General features: G+C 63.2%; 2 protein-coding genes across 2 annotated transcripts; one reads left to right on the top strand and one right to left on the bottom strand.

The window, feature by feature from the left end:
- Positions 1 to 33: 33 nt before the first annotated feature.
- Positions 34 to 1256, bottom strand: EMIHUDRAFT_252548 (hypothetical protein; the record flags this gene model as incomplete). Its single annotated transcript, XM_005788098.1, has 3 exons — positions 34 to 229; positions 584 to 827; positions 958 to 1256. Coding segments are annotated over 3 exons (739 nt in total), but the record flags the coding sequence as incomplete, so codon positions are not given.
- Positions 1257 to 1673: 417 nt separating this feature from the next.
- Positions 1674 to 2096, top strand: EMIHUDRAFT_122619 (hypothetical protein; the record flags this gene model as incomplete). The annotated part of the gene is made up of 1 exon (XM_005788097.1): positions 1674 to 2096. The coding sequence occupies one exon, from the start codon at positions 1674 to 1676 to the stop codon at positions 2094 to 2096; it is 423 nt and encodes a 140-aa protein (XP_005788154.1).
- Between the last annotated feature and the right edge of the window lie 233 nt (positions 2097 to 2329).

Below are 2329 nucleotides of genomic sequence, written 5' to 3'. Positions count from 1 at the left end.
CGCGCGGGGGGCAGAGCAGTGCAGAGAGCGCACGGTGCGTGAAGACAGAGATGCACGGCCCCCCGAGCGCGAGGAGGAGCATCTGGACGTTGTCGGCGTCGGTCGAGAGGCAGTCGGCGCCCCACTTCTCGATGACAGTGGCGGGGTCGAACGCGTCGGGCGGGAAGGGCACGATGCCGCCCAGCACCATCCCAGGCTCGAAGCCGTCGGCGCCACCGACCGAGAAGACCTGCAGCAGGGCAGAGGCGGGAGCCGCCGGTTGGGGTGACGCGTGCGAGTCTGTGTCGGACTGAGGTGGCCGTCCCGTCGCGTTGTTGCTTGGGCGTGGATAGGGGTCCCACATAGCTTTGAATAAGGTTGCTTACTACTAGTGCTCGCCTTGTACGTGAACGAGACGACCACGCCGAAGTTGCCGCCCCCGCCGCGGAGCGCCCAGTACAGGTCTGGCGAGCTCTCCGCGGACGCCGTCACCAGCGAGCCGTCTGCGAGCACCACCTGTGTGCGCATCCGTTTACCCGTCTGGACTGTCTCTCTGTAACTCTGTCCGTCTGCCTGCCTGTCTGTGCGTCACCTCCGCGGAGACGAGGTTGTCCACGGCGAGGCCGACACGCGGCGTGAGCCAGCCGATCCCGCCGCCGAGGGTGAGCCCACCGATGCCGGTGTCGGGGTGCGTGCCGAGCGGCACCGCGAAGTTGTGCGGCTGTAGTGCCGCGTCCACCTCGCCGATCTTTGCGCCGCCCCCGGCTGTGACTGTCATGGCCGCCGGGTCGACGAACACGTGGTTCATCTTCCGCAGGTGGATGAGGAACGCGCCGTCGGGCATGCACCTGTATGACGCCGGGAAATGTCGTGTGTATGATGTCGGGAAATATCGTTGTATCATGTATGTCGACTGAAGGGTCGGAGGTGGGGTGTTTGGAGTGCTGTTTGTCGAGTGCGGGAAGCGGGCGGCGTTACATGGGCGAGTGGCCTCCGCTCAGAACGGCGATGTTCTTCTTCCCGATGGCGGCGGTCTTGACGAGGGCCTGCACCTCGGCCACCGAGGTGGGCATCGCGATAACGCTCGGCCAGTTCTTGCAGGCCTTGTTCCAGCAGTCCTCGCGGGCGCTGAGATACGCCGCGGGATCGGCGTCGTGCGGCGTAAAGGCGGCACAGGGCAATGTATCGACAGCGCCCTTGGCGGCGGTCCCCAACACCGCCTCCGGGACAACTTTCAGCGCGCTGTCGCGCGGACCCATGAGCGGAAAAGCAGGCATGCTGAGGAAAGAGTGTCGCAGTGGTGTCCTGTGCGCGTGTGGTGATTGCTCTCCGGCGGTAAAGGCCGAGATCAAACAGAATTTTACTTTTAACACAAAAACAACAAACGGACCCAAGACGCACAAGCTCAGACAGTCGAGAAAGGGATGACCGCAACGACAGTCAGAATCAACTTTGGGTCCCAGGGCGAATGCGATGACTGCCTCTAGCTCCTTTTAACAACATCTGCAGCAGCGGTGCTGAATTCTCCTTGATTCACCATTTGCAAATAAAGAAACTTCCGCGCCGCCGCCACTCTCGAATCCGGCCTGGGTGCGCAACCGTCAGTTTGTCAAAAGGCAGGAGGCGGAAGGCCGCCTGCGCGCGCGCCAAACCTTCTCGCCGCCGGAGAGAGCCGCCAGTGGCGCCGCCAGCACATGTCGCTGCACGACGAGGGCACGCCGAGCGTGATCTATCACGTCGTCCAAAAGTCGCTGTGGGACGCTGCGCTGGCCTCCGGCGTCAACTACTTTCCGCCACGCTACGACATCGAGGGCTTCATTCATGCGACCCACGAAGCAAACCTGCTGCTCGGCGTGCTCAACTGGCGGCACCCGAAACACGGCTTCATCTACAAACACATAGAGGGCACGTTTCTGTGCCTCGCAATCGACACCGCGGTGCTCACGTCGCCCGTCAAGATGGAGGCGGCCGTTCCGACGGAGAGCAATCCGAACCCGATTGCGTTCCCGCACATCTTTGGGCCCATTCTTCCTCTGAGCTGCGTGACCAGACAGATGGAGGTTGTGCGGGACCCGCAGGACGGCACGTTCCTGTCCATCGAGGGTATCTGCGAGTAGTCCACTGGGTAGGACGGGTGTCGGCCCGGAGTATCAGCGTAGCCGTCGTGTGGTCGCGGCGAGCAGCGCCGGCCACTCCGGCGCCGCGGTCTGCGGCGATTACAGCGCTCCCCAGGGCCCAGGCTGGTTCCATTTCACTGTGGCACAGCTCGCGTTACAAAACCTTGATTTTGACAAATTGCGCACTATTGTCCCTCTCGGCGCCTTCCAGAGGCAGCTGCGTCCCCGCCGAG

Source organism: Emiliania huxleyi, assembly GCF_000372725.1.
Source record: "Emiliania huxleyi CCMP1516 chromosome Unknown EMIHUscaffold_1380, whole genome shotgun sequence".
Taxonomy (NCBI): domain Eukaryota; phylum Haptophyta; order Isochrysidales; family Noelaerhabdaceae; genus Emiliania; species Emiliania huxleyi.
Note: the sequence above shows the minus strand (reverse complement) of the source record. Positions and strands in the feature narration are given on the sequence as shown.